The sequence below is a fragment of the Anas platyrhynchos genome, chromosome 18 (assembly GCF_047663525.1).
Source record: "Anas platyrhynchos isolate ZD024472 breed Pekin duck chromosome 18, IASCAAS_PekinDuck_T2T, whole genome shotgun sequence".
Taxonomy (NCBI): Eukaryota; Metazoa; Chordata; class Aves; order Anseriformes; family Anatidae; genus Anas; species Anas platyrhynchos.
In genome coordinates this window covers 9,118,676-9,133,573 of record NC_092604.1, presented here as the reverse complement: position 1 = coordinate 9,133,573, position 14,898 = coordinate 9,118,676, and the positions used below count along the sequence as shown (strand labels likewise).

Below are 14,898 nucleotides of genomic sequence, written 5' to 3'. Positions count from 1 at the left end.
TAACACCTGAATATGCGGCAGGTGGGAGCAGGAGCTTTCATTTACTCAGCTGGACCTCAGCAACGTGCCCTCCTGGTTTGTGTGGGTTTGCCAGCCTTGTTTCAGCTCACGTTCAGGCCCCGTAATGCGTTGCATTTACACTGGGCAGGTGTGAGCCTCTCCCGTGCCCATGAAAGCTGGCACAGCCGGGCTTGCCATGGGGAATACTCATATCACCGCCACCCTGGAGGGACCAAACTCACAAAATGACTCGGGGAGGCCGGGTGCCTCTGGTCTGTGGCTGCAGCAAGAGGTAAAGGGCGTGCACAGGCAGCCGGGTGAAGATTTGAACGTGGGGTAGCGCACCCCAGCCTGGCGTGCTCAGGGACGCGGAGACTTGCTCAGCAAGCAATGTGGAAAGCGTTCCCTTCATTCCCTCGCAGCACCTTGCAAATTTTCCTAGGGGCTGGCTGCTCACACACACTGGGGCTGGGTTGGTTTTGGTGCCTGGTGAGCCCCCTGGGACCCCCTCGCTAGCGCTGCCCCCGGGCGCAGCCGTGCTGGCCGTGCCACCGCAGCGCCAGCTCGCCAGTGACTCCTGGATGCTCGGGGCTTCGTGATTCATTTGTATTTTTGTTGGAAACCCGTTCGGCTTTGGTTGTTGCCCCGTCGCAGGAAGTGGCTCTGATGAATGACTGGGGTGGATTTCTCTTCCAGAGGAGCCCAGGCTTAATGTGGGCTTTCTGTGGACATCACTGTATATCAATACCGCTCTAATTGTCCATGACATATAGTCCTGGCGTTTTTCCCAGACAGTCTAAATAAATCATACACTTCTGCTATAGTAAATAGTCTGTTATAGGAGATGTTAGAGGCTTACAGCCCTCCCCCACCAGCTCCAGGAGCTTCGTTGCTGTGCCTCTCGTTTTCCACGTGCTTTCCGGACTAACGCGGCTCGCTGCGAGCACACCTGCTGCCTGCGCCACCCCAGCAGGTTGGCGGGGACAAAGTGACCGATGCTGCAGCCACCTCTGGGCCAGGGAAGGTGGTGGCTGTGCTCTGGGGCTGGTGTCTTGCCCTTGCCTCAGCTGGGACAAGCAGCAGCAGAGCTGGAAAGGTTTTTGTGCCGCTTAGGGAAAGCTGGTACTGCACGCTTGCAAAGAGTCTTTGCTGATAAGTATTATTTACATCGAGAGAGTGCATAAATAAAATAGGAAATATCTCACAAAAATACAGGCTCTGGTCCCCGGGCATTACAAACAGAGCTTTGTGTGCTCAGGCTGGGCAAACGTGCATTAGGGGACATCTCGGGTCCTCCTGGGCCAGCACAGGGGACAGGAGGTGACGTGGCTGAGAGCACACGGAGGGACACCAAGGTCCCCAGCACCTGCTGCTGCGCCACAGGACAGAAGCACATCCCTGACAAGGGCTTCTCCAGGGAGTACAGGAATTTGGCAAACTGGAAACGCATAAGGTGTTATGATGGTGGAAAGACGAAGCCCAGGGTGTGCATAGAGCTGGTGAGAGAAGGTCCCCAGGAGAGCACAGCAGGCAGCACCTTGCTCGTGGTCACAGCCCTCCAGTGCCCAGGCGCAGGGGCAGGTGCCGGGGGCTCAGACGCAGCAGCAGAGCGTGGAGCAGTCCAGCCTGGCAGGGGTGCCAGCACCCCCGGCCTTCTTGTTCTCCTTGGGCAGCAGCAGCACGAAGGCCATGGCCAGGGCACAGTGGTAGAAGCTGTGCACGTAGGTGTAGTCCCACTCCTGCAACGGGAGAGCGTTAGTGGGAGCTGCTGGGCTTGGTGGTGGGTGCTGCAAGTAGGCAAAGGGAAAGGAATAAAGAAAAATATATTCCTGAGCCTTCTGCCTCTTTTTGCTGTCAGAGAAGAAAGGATTTCCAGCCTTAGAAAAAAGGCAAAGTGGATTTAACGCATTCCAATTTGCACGTTTCCCAATTCATGAATGAAGTGTTTCATTACCCTGCAAAGGATGAGGCCAGGAGGCTGGGAGGGGACGATGGGGTGTGGTGGGGGGGACGGACTTTCTGCTAAGTGACATTTTTATGTTCTGCTAAAATTTGCAATTACTAAATGCTTTGAAAAATAATCCTTGGGGACGACAGCGAGGTTGTATCTCGTGCCTCCCAGTGCACGGAGCAGCTGTAACGGCAGGGCTAGAGCGCAGGGGGGTCACCGCCTTCCCCCCCTCTCCAGGACAGACAGACCCCCTTATGCAGGACAGGAGGACTGGCCAGCGGCAAGAGCAAAAGGTTAAATGTGGGATCGAGTGCCCTGGGGAGCCCACGGAGTCTTTTCCTTGGCGTGAGCAAGGTTTGGATCTGGCCATGCCTGGGTCGTATCCAGTCCCTGTGGTGGATACGCGAGATGTCCTCAAGTCACCTGTGCCCCAGGTCCAAAAGTGGCCACTCCTGCTCGATAAAAGCACTTCAAGGACCACATATGGCAGAAGGAAAAGTGGCTGGTGTCCTTATAACCGACTTACAGGGAAAAAGAGGGGAAAAAAAAACACTGCTCCAGCCAGACCACAGTGCCTGGAGCATGGTCTGGAGTGGGCACGAGGATCGAGGGGTCCTGCAGAGCCCCGCACACAAACCCGAGCTGACATTTGTCTGAGGCTGGATGCAGACCTGGGGCTCAAGGGGGACCTCCTGGCTTGGTAATGCCCACTGCACCTTGCAAAGTCAGTGGGATTTAGCGTGCAAACATTTACCTCAAAGAAGAACCTCAGCATCAGCGCTAGCGCCCCGAAGCAGAAGCCAGGACCGATCTGCTGGGTGTAGACGCTCTTGTCTGGATACAGCCCCTTCTTCTCCTTCATCTTTTGTAGCTGGAGGCACAGACAGAGCACACCGAAGAGCTTCAGCTGGCTGCTCTACACCCAGATCCCACGAATAAAACCCCGTGAAGCCTGCAGCCCGCTCCCAGGGCTGTCTGGGGCGAGCCCTCTGCCTGCCTGCTGCTTTGGCTTCTCCTGCATCACTTCCCAGTGCTGGTTTCTTGACATTCAACCCAAAACCCAGCTAAGGACATGCATTCCCTTGCAAACCCGATCTCTGCCTCAGGACTGGAAGAGCAGAGCCCCGTTTAATCCCCTTGCTGGAGGAGCTGGACCTCGGGAAGAAACCTCTTGAGGGCAGGGAAAGCACCAGCACCCCGCAGAGCTCCCCTGTGCCCTTCCTGACGTACCCACTTCACAGTGATCGCCAGGACGGCGGTCCCGATGGGTCCCGAGTAGACGCCGTAGCCCCAGCGGTCGTGGTAGATCCTCACGGCGATGGTGAGCACGCCGAACATGACGAAGGTCGACCTCTTCGGCTCGTCGAACTCAGCCAGGGCTGCGGGGCACAGAGCACAGGGAGCCTGGGCTCGCCCATCTCCGCTCCTCCTGTTGTGGGGCGAGCAGCTCGGGGCTCTGCTGCACCCCCAGACCTCACTGGGGTCTGCTCCGGGGTCCCCAGGGATGGATCCGGGCTCGATTTTCCCTTCTTACATCTTTCAGCTGGGGAAACTGAGGCAGGAAGGGGGCAAAGTGAGCCGGCCCTGGGTATCTGAGTGGTGTCTCCAGGAGCTGATTTTAGAAATACGCTCAGTGTTGTGACAGTGTGTGACAGGGCTTGGGGGTGGCAGCTGGGGACACCTGGGGACACCTGGGGACACCGAGTGGCTCTGGACTAGGCAGAGCCTGCTCTCTGGTCCTGGCACCCTGAAGCTGGCTGCACAAGGGAGGCGTTGAGGCTGTGCTTGGAGGAGCTGAACCTCTGGGGGCTGCTCAGAGCAGAGCCCACCCCCAGTCACAGCTGCTGCCGGTGGGAGAGGCGCGTCCAGCTCTGCCCAAATCGCTCCCCAAACCTTCCAGGCTGACCTCCGGCAGAGCCTGCTGCCTCCTGGACTGAAAATTCAGGGCCAAACACAAGGGTGCTTGCAGCCGTGCTCGGCTCCTGGGCTCGTTCCTGCTTCCCCAGCCCTCCCAAATTTGCCGGCTGCGGTGGGGACGGGGCTCCGGGCTGACGGGCGACGCCGGCACCTGCCTGGGCTTTGCAAGCTGGAAGTCGCCAGTGCAAGTGAATTATTAGAGGCTTTTGTTTAGCACAGAATGGGGTAATAACTGATAAAAGTTATGGATCCCAGTGGGCTCCATGCTTTTCCAGCTCGCACAGCTGTGTTATGGCTGTCCTGGATTTGCATTCCGGGAAGCGTGCCCGAGGGTCTGCGTCCGCACATGTGCGCTCGGGCTTTACAAGCCACAGCGAGAGGCTTCCCTGGGCTTCAGTCACCACACCTTCCATGTCCTTGGATCGTGTTTTTATAGGGAGTTTGGCTAAGGGATAATGTCCGCATTTTAATCTCTGTTGTTTCCCTGCGGGTCAATATTTTAAACATCTTAGTCCGGGTTTTTTTATTTTTTTGGTGAGGTTTTGAATGCAGTAATGAAGCAATCAAGTCGAATTTCGCTGCAAGGAGCCAGAGCGTCTGGACCGGCTCTGACCTACCCTGACACGGCCGTTATCTGCTTAAGAATGTCCTCTGGGGATGGTTCCCGTCCTTGCCCTTTCTGACCGAGCACGGAGGTGCCGTGGGTGATGCCATGGGGACACTGCTATGTCCCCAGGGCCTGGAGGGGACAGGGGGGTCCTGGTTGCTTTTGGTGGCCTTGGTTTGTTGAAGAAAGCAAGGAGGCTCATCCTGCCCCTTGCCTGCTCTGTCAGAAATGCTCCTGTCCTTTTCTCAAGTTTGCCGACAAGATTGGGAAATAACAGGTTTGAAGGCTTCATCCTTCTCCAGTTCTTTCATTTTGTTCATCTCTGTTACATTTTGTCTCAGTGGCAAATGAGGACCAAAAGGGGAAAAACGGAGAACGGGACAAGGAAAACTGAATCATGTCAGAGTCGGGATTGTTCATGAAAGCAAGTGAAATATCTTTCTGCCTTTTCTAATCAGATCTAATATTTCCTGTCAGCCCAGACCTGATAAACCTGGGAGATATGCTTGTTTTGGCTAAATCACCCGGGTTTGCTTGCTACCGAGGGAAGTGTCAGGCCCTGCACTTCTTAATGCCCCCCGTCGGGACGGGATGTCCCCTGGGAAGCGAGCCTTCAGCAAACAAACTGATGGGCCTGGCACGGGGAAAATGAGGAGAAACGGGTGATTTTCTGACCCACGACACCCAGCACCCACTGGCGATGCCCTCAGCCCCCCCTGCAGATGCCGGGTGCTGCAGGGACCCCTGCTTACCCATCAGGGACACCCAGATGGACAGAGCTGTCCCGTAGATGCTGAAATACTCCAGGATATCATAGCGCATGAAGCACAGCACTGATAAGCCGGGGCCATCACATGCGTGGTAAATCTATAAAAAAATAGAAGGCGTTAGAAAGCTAAATGCTTGCCCACAGATCAGGAAGATAAAATAAAACACGTCTGCTCTTATCAGTTGGTTTGAAACAGTCCTCGTGGGGCTGCTAAAATGATGGCACTGAGCAGTCTCAAATCCACCAGGGTCACCGACATGCAGTAATGAATCTATGTGAGAGATATCATCCTGCTCCATCACAAATTACCTGAGAATCAGCTTTCTTCTGTCCTATTACAAGTTACCTGTGCCAGAATTTGGGGTTTGCAGACCGAGCTGCTCTGCCTGAGACCCAGACCATGCAGGACGGTCCTTCCTCCAGCAGCAGGAGGGGCGCTGAGGGTTTTCGTTCTAATTGCGAAAGATTCTTGTAAAAGACTTCCAAATGAGTTTCCCGATGAAATGTGTCTGGATGCCAGGTCACCGTCCGGGCTAATTGGGGTTTATGTGGCCGGAGTCTGAACAACGGGGAATTCACGGGGTGCATCCCCTGCAAACCCGCCGGTCCCTGGCCGTTGGATGCTGCTGCCCGATGGCTCTTCGATGGGGATACTTGCAAAAAGACATTGTCATGCAACACAGATGCAGACCAAGCCAAGAGAAATTTTCCAGTGCGATCAAAGGAATGCTCCTGCCTGGCGCTCGCCTTTTCCTCCCAGCTCCCGGCCCCGCTCGTTTCCCACTGGTAGCACCAGCCCTGCTCTTTCTGAAGAAGTCCCTGCACCGCTTGGCAAGGTGCCCCTGGCGCAATCCCCGCTGTCATGCCCCGCCGGGGATGCTGATCTTATTTATAATGGGAATGGCTGCGAGTCCTTTGGCTCGCCGTGGTCTCTAGAAACAATTGCACCGGGGCCATCGCTCTGCTCTCTGCTCGAGGTTGGGTTCGGGGAGCCTGGAGATGGGGGAGAAAGGCTGGAGGACAAAGAGCGTGTTTCTGGCCGGCGTCACAGCACTTGTCGGGGATGGACGCGTGCTTCCCCTGCAGCTCGGGGAGGGGGATGCTGTAAAAAGGGTGACAGCAGCAGCTGCAGCCCCCCTGTCCCCCGGTCGGGCAGCAGCTGCCTCCCCTTCCCCAGGCGCAGAGATTTCGCCTCCTCAGGCTCCTCGTTGAGGACCTGTCCCGCCTCCCCTCGCCCTGCTGCCAACTTTCCGATTGACTTCTCGGGGAGGTGGAGCAGACGCGAGCCCAGCGCAAAATGAAATCGTAGCTGTCTGGCTTCCCTGGGGAGCTGGGAGGAGGGGGGGGCGGCGAGGAGGGGGCTCGGCCGGGACGGTTTTATTAACTACTGTAGTTTTTATGGAACTGGCAGAAATTTTCCCCCTGCATTGTGCTTTAGGTGGAGGCGTAAAGAGTGGATCCTCAGGAATAGTGGTTCAGAGCGTGGCTGCTGTGGAGGAGCTTTTGCCTGCCTGCCCCCTGCCTCAGTTTCTCCGTGTCCAGGCAAGGGACGCGATGAGCCTCCAAAAATGCCTTGAGAGCAGTGCTGGGCAGAGGCGAATGCGATGCTAATTGTCCTGCTGGGCTATTTTCCTTCCTGTTCTTTAACAGATTGCTGCCGTGGTGGCAATCAGGGACCTTCTGCAGCAGAGATGCTGCTTTGGGTGCTCAGCCCATGTGAGTACAAGGCACTTAGCAGCACCACGAAGCGCCCTGCTGCTGGGAACAGAGCAGGAATTGCTCAGTGTGCTTACAGCCGTGGGACTTTCTCCACTTGTAATTCCCTTGATGAGGGAGGCAGGTGGGATCTGGGGCTTTCCGGCACTTTCAAACCTTTCTGCCAGGTCAGACGGTTAAAAATTGTTTTTTGTTTTTTTTTTTTTTTTTTTTGTTTTTTTTTTTCTTTTTTTTTTTTTCTGGGTAGCTCAGCAGCAAGTTTTTAGCCTTGCCTGTCCTAGTGCAGAAAATCCCCGGCTCCAGCATTGCTCACACCATTTAGCAATTGCAAAATCGAGACTCTGACTACGTGCTTTCAGCTAAAAATGACAGAGCCGTAGCAAGATACTCTGCATTCAATTTAAACCCCAAATCCATCATGGGCATTTACCAGCTGTACAAGAGAGAAAACCAGCTCCAGAGCACCGCGATGAACCCAGACCCTCTGCTAACCTCACCACCACGAACACCACCAACCCTGCACAAGGACACCCTCAGCACACCCCAACTGGGGGACGCCCCGCTCAGCACCATGCAGGGTGGGAGATAACCAGCAGTGGATGTCCCAGGGGTCACCCCATGCCTCTAGGAGACCCCTCAACCCTTCCCAGCAGGGTCCTGATGCGGGGGGAAGGAAACCCGGGGTCCCTTACCGCCACGAAGAACATGGTGAAGAAGTAGACCATGGCTTCCATGTGGAAGCGCCGCTTGGCCGCGATGCTGATGGTGGGGAGGAAGACCAAGGTGCTGATGGTGGGCAGGAGGAGCTTGGCCACCAGCGAGCCCATGGGTGCCTCGGGGACCAGCAGCTCCCGGGGACGGGGTCTGTGCGAGCCGGTGGAGACGGAGGAGAAAACAGCTGTGGGGAGAGTGCTTTAAAATTTAAATGCCCTGCGTGGCCAGGAGGGCTGCGGGCAGGGAACAGCTGCGGGTGCAGGAGCCCCACGTGTTCCCTTCACCCCCAAACAACGAAATTCTTGGCACAGCTGGTGGTCCTCATGCAGCAAATGCTCCATGCCCAGCATTGCCCCGGCTGTTTGTGCAGGGGAATGTGTCCTTGCACGCCTTGTGCTGGCTGCGACCAGTGTGTGCCTTCACTGCTTGGGGGCTGTAACGTGGCTGTGGTTGTTTTGCAAGCACCCACTGAGCTCTGAAGCTGGAGGGGAGGCTTTGGGGAGCTCGTTTGACCCAGTGTGAAATGCCAGCTATGTGTGTGTGTGTCCTCTGGGTGCTTGGGATGCGTGAAACCCAGCCCCATGCTGCAGGGGGACTCCCCCAGGGGAGACCCGTCTGAAATTTGGGAGCTGAGCTTCCCTTCATGGGGAGGAATCAGCACAGACTGCCGGGCAGGGCAGGAGAGCTGGAGGAAAGGAGCCCAAAAGCCAAGCAAGGTTTGGGCTGCTAATCCACTCAGTGGCTTCTCTCTTTTATAAAACCTTTTTATTATAGCACCGCTGCTCCCCTCCCGGGTTAATATCTTTTCCTTGGAGCCTCGCAGGGATTCTCGGCGTCTTTTCGGCACAGCTGTTCCCGCGGAGCAGGGAGCAGGAACGCTGCGTTGAGCCTTTGTGCTCCGGGTTTGGGAGGAGGCTGCGGGCTGCCATAGGAGCCACCGAGGATTTCTGAGGCTGATAGGATGGGCTTGACCCTGCCCTGAGAGAGGGTGCAAGGGAAAGGCAGGCATGCGTGGAGAAAAAGGAGCTTTGAGACCCTCCAGCCCAGTGGGAAAGGACGCAGGGAGGAGCAGTGTGTGGGCGCTGGGTGCGGGGAGCATGGCCCAGCAGCATCAAAGTGCTGGCCCAGGAGGGTTTGCTGGCAGCTTTCCTCCGGGCACAGCTGAGATGAGCAGGGCAGGGCTCCCATTTTATCCGGAATCTCAGGAACTGGCCACGTCTGTCACAGGCCAGCATCCCTTTATAGAGCGGGGGGGCTCCTCGCTGCCCACACCGCACCTTCAGCCACCAGCTTACCACAAATCCTTGTAAAGCTGTAAATAAATAGCAAAAAGCTCTAACATCCCTTTTTACCGTGAAAATAAATCACTCCAAGACAGCACAGAAGTACCCTGCTTCTCCCCATGCATCCAGCCCCGAGTGGCAACCAGAGCAAAGTGCCAGCGTGCTCTGAAATACCCTGCTCCTTTGGGTGCTTGTTCCTTTTTGGTGTTTGTTCCTTTTTGGTGATTCTGAGCTGTTCCTGCATGAGTTGTGGGGCCGAGGTCGGTGCTGGGGGCCGCTGGGGGCCTTGTCTCCAGGGGGGTCTGGAGCAGGGTTGGGGTTAGCACAAAACGCTCCGGATCCCTGGATGAGCAACCCATGTCCTCCCTGCATTTGTGGCTGGGACACTGGTGTCAGGGCGCTGAAAATGCAGCTCAGAGCTCACTGGTGGGGACAAAAATACACATCTGGGGGCAAGGCAGCCCTCTCGGGACCATTTGCAAGGCAGTCATGCAGCAGGCCAAATGGCATCACTTTAAAATAAGATCAAACCTTTATCAAATGCAGCCCCTTTGCTCCTTTGCTCCAGCTGGAGCCCAGAGGAAGGGAAACCCAGCTGGCTGCTGGACGCAGCGAGTGCCAGCCGTGGCACTGAGCAGTAAATGCCGGAGCTCCCAGGGGCGAGAAAACATTCCCCAGGTGCTCGGGCTTCGCCTCTCCCAGCTGCACGCCCTGGGCTGGCGTTTGGTTTGCAGCCAGCGCTGTAGGCATGGGGGTAAAACCCACCCCAGCGTGCACACGTGTTGCAGCTCTTATTGAAAAAGAGAGCCCAAAGCAAAGCGCGAGGCAAGGGGCAGGTGGCGAGCTCACCTCGGGAGCTGCTGCCTGAAAAGTCCCGGTTCAGGGTACAAACAGCAGACCCAGAGCGCCAGGCACGGGCTTTGCACATCTTCCCGGGAAGGAGCCCAAATAAGAAAGGGCCAGAATTTCGTTCCTTCTCTCTTAAACAGGTAGGAAACCTAGAAAGAGCAAATTTCAGCTCCTGCGCTTGAGTGCTTCTGGAAAGCAAATTTCGAATTCACATTCCTTAGGGCTAATTTTGTGTGGACCCGAGCGCACGCAGGAACGGTGATATATATGGCTGAAAAGTGGTTCCCAGATGCCAAAACCAGGTTCTGGTATGCCGTCCTGGATCCTTGCAGAGTAACACTAACCATGGCTTTCTGTAAGCACTTCTACTGTTTCAGCTCAGACGCTGCAGCGGAGGAAAGAGACACAGAGAGTTTTGTGTTCCTTTTCATACGAGGGTGATAGTTTGGAAGTAGAATATACTGAAACAGATTGATGCTAATTTAGGATATTTAGAATATATTCTCCTCGGGATGATCTTTTGTCTGTCTGTGGTGTCGGTTGTATCAGGACTGAAAGTGGGATTGTTGTGCATCCTGGGGAGTGCCAGGACTGAAATAATGGTGCTGACAACTCTAAAATGGAGAATCGCTGCTGGGTGAGATTCGCCACCTCCAGTACTTCAGAGTAGTTCAGTTCCTCCTCTCCGCAGCGCCTCGACGTGCGCAGTCTGGGCACTGGGATGTGACCAAGAAACGTCCTGGCATGACGGGCCTGGTGCTGGGCAGCCCACCCTTGAGGCAGGAGGGTTCCTGGCAGCACCCATGGGGTATTTTTGCTCCTTCCCCAAGCTGCTGGAGCAAGGACAGATGGAGTATCTGGGTAAAATCCCTCTCATCACCTACTGCTCCCTGCAGTCAGAGCCACTGCACGAACACCCTGTGTGGGCAGAGCTTTTGGTATAGCCACAACCCAGAGGTGGGGGAGAAGACCCCAGTAAATGTAGAACCCCCCAGGGGTGTCACAGCCCCAGCACGCTCCTGGCTGTGGGGCTGGTGCTGCTCGTCCTCGGCTCTCACCCGCGCACAGCCCTGCCAGAGCACCTGCAGCCTTCTCCTTTTATTAGAGGAATAAATTGCCACTTAAAATCTCCATTCTCCCTGAATCCCGGCCCCACTTAGCTGAATGCCTGCCCTTAAGAAAATTCCTGCTTCCTGCCTCCCCTGAATAACCTATTGTGCATGGCCCCAGAGGTGCCCTCGCTTCTTTTTTCCCTTGGGTTTTTCACCCTGCCCCGCTCCTCCGCCTGGTCACTGCCCCCCACAAGGCCACTGGGAGTGCTGGGGACATCTCCTTTGTTGTCACCAGCCTTACATTGCTCGTACCCTGGCTGTCTGGGCTCATCGGGTGGTCTGCTTGGGTGCCAGAGGTGAAAATATAGGGGCTGTAAGGGGGCTGGTGGTGGTGTGGGGGCTGTCCAAGCCCAGGAGTTTATTGCTGGGGTTGTGGGATTTAATGGTTGTGTTACGGTCACAGCTGCTGGAGCCCGGTAACGGTGTCAGGGTCTCAGCCCTGTTGACCAAAATTCTCATTTTCTGAAGAGAAAAGCTCCAAGCTGGGATGTTTAAAGGCTCAAAAGCCAGAAGGGAATGAAACCAATCTTCGGATTTGGGGGAGTCTGACTCACGGCTGTTGAATGCCTGTGGTTGGCAATGCTGCATAGCTTATGTCCCTCCACACAATGCTACACAACCTCTGTGCAAGACTCATTTCATTCAAAGAAAAGGCTTTGTACTTCTTGGTTTTTAATCTTTGCATAGCTTAAATTCCCAACCAAGCGCGACCGGTCTGGACGCTCCTCCAGGTTCCTGCAGGAACCTCCACTCTTCGGGGGCAGGTAAAATTAAAGGGGTATAAATCTGCAGGCATAAAAAAGAACTAGCTTTTAACACCATTAAAACTCCACAGCCGTGACCGTACCTGGGGACACTGTGGTCACTTGTGGCTTGCAGACTCCCCAGAGGCATTTTAATCGGAATCTGGTGGCAGCTTGGTGGCTTTGGCCTGTTCGGTTTGACTCGCCGGCTTGCGAATAGCCCGGGCTGAAACCCTCACGCTAACATGCTATAAATCATGTTCCACGCTTCATGCAAGCACGCAGAGATTAAGTGCCTTGCCTAATACTGTGCCGTGGGTCACTCTGCAAGGGACTGGGAGTGTCTCGGAAGGGCACTCGTTTGGTCTCCTCTTGCTGTAGCTGCACAGTGGTAGGCCATAGCCACAGCTCTGGAGAAGAAGGTAGGGCTGGCTGCCAGGACCCTGTTTTTTTGGGGTTTTGCCACATTTCGCTCCCTTTGGCAATGTCCTGGCCATGCAGGGACCTCACCCGCTCCACGGCTGCCTTAGATCTGCTCACGCCGTGCCAGGCTTGCCCGAAAACACCGCGTGGAGCTGTGCAGGACTGTTGGACAAACGGGCCACTTCTGCAGGAAACCTTAAAAAAAAAGGGAAGAAAATCTGTTTGTCATCTCCCCCCGAGTGAACATGAAGCCACTGGGGGGTCCTGGACCAGCAGACTCCAGACCATCCTCCTCCAGCCTGGCTCTCCTGGACGTGGGCAGAGGTTGTGGAGGGGCTCGGTACAGCAGAGCTCATCCATGCACTGCACCCGCACGGGGGCCGGGACAAAAAAAAGTGAATTTTGCCTGGAAAGTGGTGCTGGATCGCTGCAGCTCATGGCAGGGAGGTGGCTCCAGCTCACCAGGAGCAGGTCCTGCCCTGTGCTCATGGAGACTTGCTTGGGGCTGCCCCTGGCAAAGCAAACCCCAAGAAAGGGCCCGATCCTGCCGAGCACAGAGTGCCTCCGTGCCGTGGCGGCTCCCGTGGAGCAGAGACACTGCTCTGTCCAAAACTTCACTGAACTCATTTCAGTGGAGGAAACTCCTTTCCTCTGCAGGCACTTCTGCGGCCAAACAAGCAGTCAGCCGCCGGCGGCTCTCCCCGGGCTGGAGGGAGGATATTTTGGAGGGCCTGTTGCTCCTTTTATTTGAGCTGTGAATTAGGCAGGGCACCGGTTCGGGGTGGAAAAGCTGGCAGCTGCCCGGTGCAGGGGTGAGAGTCTCAGGGACGGTGGGGTGCAGCAGCACGGGATGCTCGGCCAGCTGGCTGGGTCCCCAAGGAGGGGAGGATCCCCTGGGAATGAGCCAAATCGATGAGTTTGGGTTAGATTTGGAGTAAGCCCTCGTTCCTGGCCGAGGCAGCTCAGAGCACTGACCCTGAATGTCTCAGCTTCAGGGAGTGAGTGTGCTCTGCCTGCTAGGGCTGAGCCTGTTTTCCTGCCGTGCTCCCTTTTTGGGTGGCTTTGCCAAGCTGCTGGCACACAGAGGGGCTGCACGGCATGCCCTGACCGGCAGCAGCGAGGGCAGCAGAGCTGAACTCATTTTTTTGGGGCAGATCCGGGCCATTTGCACCATTTCAGCCTCATGCAGGCTGAGATTTTGCCCCTTGTTCATCGTGCTGCGGGATGTACACTGGATGGTGCCTAGCGGGGCTGGTGCAGGGGCTGCAGCACCCACTCCATCTCCCTCCCCACGGCTCAGCCCCTGCTCGAGTCCCAAATTTCCCTGGGAAAGTCCTGGGCGAGCACGCCGCGACCATCCCCGGGTGGGGAGGGCTTTCTCCCAGTCCACGCAGGTGCATCTTGTCTCGATTTACTCTGAGCCCAAAACGCAGTAAATAACATCTGCAAATCATTTCTAGCGCTCATGCCAAAAAAAAAAAAAAAAAGGAGATAAAAAACCCTGTCGTCTGAGACCGGCCGCCCGTGATTAATGCCGGACCTGCCGGCAGCCTCAGCAGCAGCAGCACCCGCAGCCGAGGGATTTGGGGTGGGGGGCGTGGGGTCTTTGGGGTGGGGACCGCAGAGGTTTGGCCCCTGGTGGTGAAGCAGGAGGGAGGCTGGAGCTTTGGGTCTGCTCTGTGGAGCGTTTTTGCTTTCGGGGCTGTTTTTTTGCTCCCACCGCCGCAATGGCATCGCTCCTGCTGATTTCACACGGAGGGGCCGGGGCTGCGTAAGCCGCGCTGCCGCGGCCAGGGATAACACGGCGTGATTTATGGCAGCAATCAGTTGCCACTAGGAGCTGGTTAGGAATTTTCCGATGAAACGGGGATTGCGTCAGAAACCGCTGAGTCATCTCAACTGTTTCATAAAAAAAAAAAAAAGAAAAAAAAAGAAAAAAAAAAAAAAAACTCCCTTGGCTTTGATGGACTTTTGGTGAGGCACAGAGAGACTGAACGCGTCTCGCCTGCTGCTGGCTCCCCCAGTGCTTGCCTGGGGACTGCTGTCCCCAACCCCTGGCTTTTCTCCCCAGTGCTCCTCAGCCCTGGGTGTCCCTGCGGGGTGTGGAGTCACCCAGGGATGGGGTCCCACGGGGTGCAGCCTCCTGCCAACCCTGGGGCAGGCTGGGGGACGTGGGGGCTTGCACGGCCCTGGGCTGCTCTGGCGTTTTCAGTGTGAAATATCTTGATGCTTTTAAAATCTCTCGTGTTCAGACTTTTCCCTCCTGGTTGTTCCGAAACGGAAAGGGCTTTCTCCTGCATGTCTCGGGCTGGGATATTTTGAAACACAGGAGTTGGGTGAACTCGAGTGCTAAATTTTCCCAGTGTCCTGGTCACAGCCAACCGATGGAAAATTAAAAGTTGCAAATCAACCTAGCTGGATAAATTAAAACAGGCTGGCAGACGTTTAGCCAAACAGAAAAGGAGACTTCATTTCCCATGTAAATTTTTTTGGGACGGATTCTCTGCTCAGCTCCTCACTGCCATCCCCGGGGTCCAAATTCTCCAGGACCCAGAGGTGCAGCAGCCCCAGGAGCTGTAATGGGATCGGTTCCCCATGGCTGCTGGAGACACGCACGGAGGCTGGGTGGGTGTCCGGGTCGCAAATGGTCGTGGTGGGGCTGAATGCTGCCACCGAGGGCCAGGCACTGCTTTGTCCCCAAGTACCGTGGTGTCCCCAGGCACTGCCATGTCCCCGTCCTCGCAGCCCTGGCACCGCTGCTCCATGATAACCATGGTACCAGCTGTCCTTGCCCAGACAGAGCATCCCTGCAGT

The 14,898-nt window shown here is 55.9% G+C and overlaps 1 protein-coding gene across 2 annotated transcripts; it reads right to left on the bottom strand.

The window, feature by feature from the left end:
- Positions 1-819: 819 nt before the first annotated feature.
- MYMK (myomaker, myoblast fusion factor) lies at positions 820-8,012 on the bottom strand. 2 transcript variants are annotated; one of them, XM_038188112.2, is made up of 5 exons: positions 7,653-8,012; positions 5,228-5,342; positions 3,182-3,330; positions 2,706-2,822; positions 820-1,787 (listed from the first exon to the last, which is right to left on the bottom strand). In XM_038188112.2, the coding sequence occupies exons 1-5, from the start codon at positions 7,785-7,787 to the stop codon at positions 1,593-1,595; spliced, it is 711 nt and encodes a 236-aa protein (XP_038044040.1). In that variant the 5' UTR covers positions 7,788-8,012; the 3' UTR covers positions 820-1,592. The 2 variants fall into 2 exon arrangements, with proteins under 2 accessions (XP_038044040.1, XP_027326823.1); XM_027471022.3 differs by having other exon boundaries at positions 820-1,739; positions 7,653-7,990.
- Positions 8,013-14,898: the final 6,886 nt, after the last annotated feature.